At 34.9% G+C, this 1,493-nt stretch overlaps 1 protein-coding gene across 1 annotated transcript; it reads left to right on the top strand.

Moving 5' to 3' along the window:
• Positions 1–270: 270 nt before the first annotated feature.
• On the top strand, positions 271–1,157 carry LOC132481635 (trafficking protein particle complex subunit 13-like). The gene is given in 2 exon segments (XM_060086477.1): positions 271–718; positions 721–1,157. Coding segments are annotated over 2 exon segments (885 nt in total).
• Positions 1,158–1,493: the final 336 nt, after the last annotated feature.

The raw sequence follows: 1,493 nt of genomic DNA, 5'->3' as shown, positions 1-1,493 counted from the left end.
ATAATTTATTCACCAACTTTTCAGTCACATGTGAAGATAATAACTTACCTGGTAATTTCTCTAACCAGATCATGACAGGTGACACTCCACCAGCAATGTCAATAACTGGGGGAACGTTTGAATTCATCATAAATCCTTAGAACTATGTTTTGAGAGGGAAAATAATTCTATTTATGTGAGAATTCCCAGTGATTGAAATTAAGTTGTAAAAATCATATTGCAAACACTAATTTTCAGACAAGTACTCAGCCTTCACACCTCTCAGTCTCCATGGCTGTGGCAGAACTTGCATCCAATTGTTGTACTGATGATGTAATCTATGACAAAGTAATAGACATTGGAAGAGTTGTCCCTGTGGGTTCAGTATCTATTCAACACAGTGTGGAAGGAAAGATGTTTTTAAGGAAACTGTGCTTACTTTCATTCCTCTCACCATTTGAAGTTAAAACTAAGTTTTATAATTCAGAGATAAGTGACTTGTTTCTTGAAATCCAGATTCAGAATATTTCATCTTCAGCTGTCTTTATACAAAAGGTTTCCTTAAAGCCATCTGAAATGTACACTGCGGCAGAATTAAATACTGTCTATCAGGCTGGAGAAGATGAGTGTACCTTTGGAACGAGAACCTTTTTGCAGTCAATGGAGGGATGCCAGTATTTATACCAGCTTCAGCTCAAGCAGGAATTTTCAGAAAAAGCTGCTACCATTAGAGGACTAGCAAAATGGGAAAATTGGATATAGTGTGGAAAAGGAATCTAGGTGAAATGGCAATGCTACAGACAATTAAAATTGAACGAGAGTCTCCAGGTTATGGAAACATGGGGCTGTCTTTGGAGACAGTCCCAGATACTGTAATTCTAGAAGAGCCTTTTCATATTACCTGTAAGATAACAAACCACAGTGATTGGAAAATGAAATTGGTTTTAAAGATGTGTGATACAGATTCTATTCGTTAGTGTGGTGATTCAGGAAGATATCTTGGAAAGCTACCTCCAAGTTCAATGCTCAATTTTACCCTGACACTACTCTCTTTACAACTGGGCCTACAAAGTGTCTCTGGCATACAAATAACAGACAAATTATTAAAGAAAATATACGTCTGTGATGATGTGGCAAAAGTTTTTGTAATACTTTCCATGGTTAAAATGAGAAGCTGAAGAAAATTTCCAGTGTTATGCTCTCCAGGGCATTTCACAGAAAAGCTTTTCATAGCTTTGTTAGCAGCAAAATGATCAACTAATAGCAAACATACAGGCAGATTATTTTCATTTACTTTCTTTGAAATCATTAAGAATTAAACATATATTGATCTCAAAAAGAACAATCTTGACTTTGATCTTATTTGAAGTACTTTCCAATTCTAAATTTATATGTTTCCTAATATTTGTGACTGAATAAGGTCATTACAGGTAGCCGTTGAATTTTTTTTTTTCAGAATGAGTTCACCATTTAAAAATGATTATAACTGCTTTCCAGAAATCCTTAATAGCATT

The sequence above is a fragment of the Mesoplodon densirostris genome, chromosome X (assembly GCF_025265405.1).
Source record: "Mesoplodon densirostris isolate mMesDen1 chromosome X, mMesDen1 primary haplotype, whole genome shotgun sequence".
Taxonomy (NCBI): domain Eukaryota; kingdom Metazoa; phylum Chordata; class Mammalia; order Artiodactyla; family Ziphiidae; genus Mesoplodon; species Mesoplodon densirostris.
Note: the sequence above shows the minus strand (reverse complement) of the source record. Positions and strands in the feature narration are given on the sequence as shown.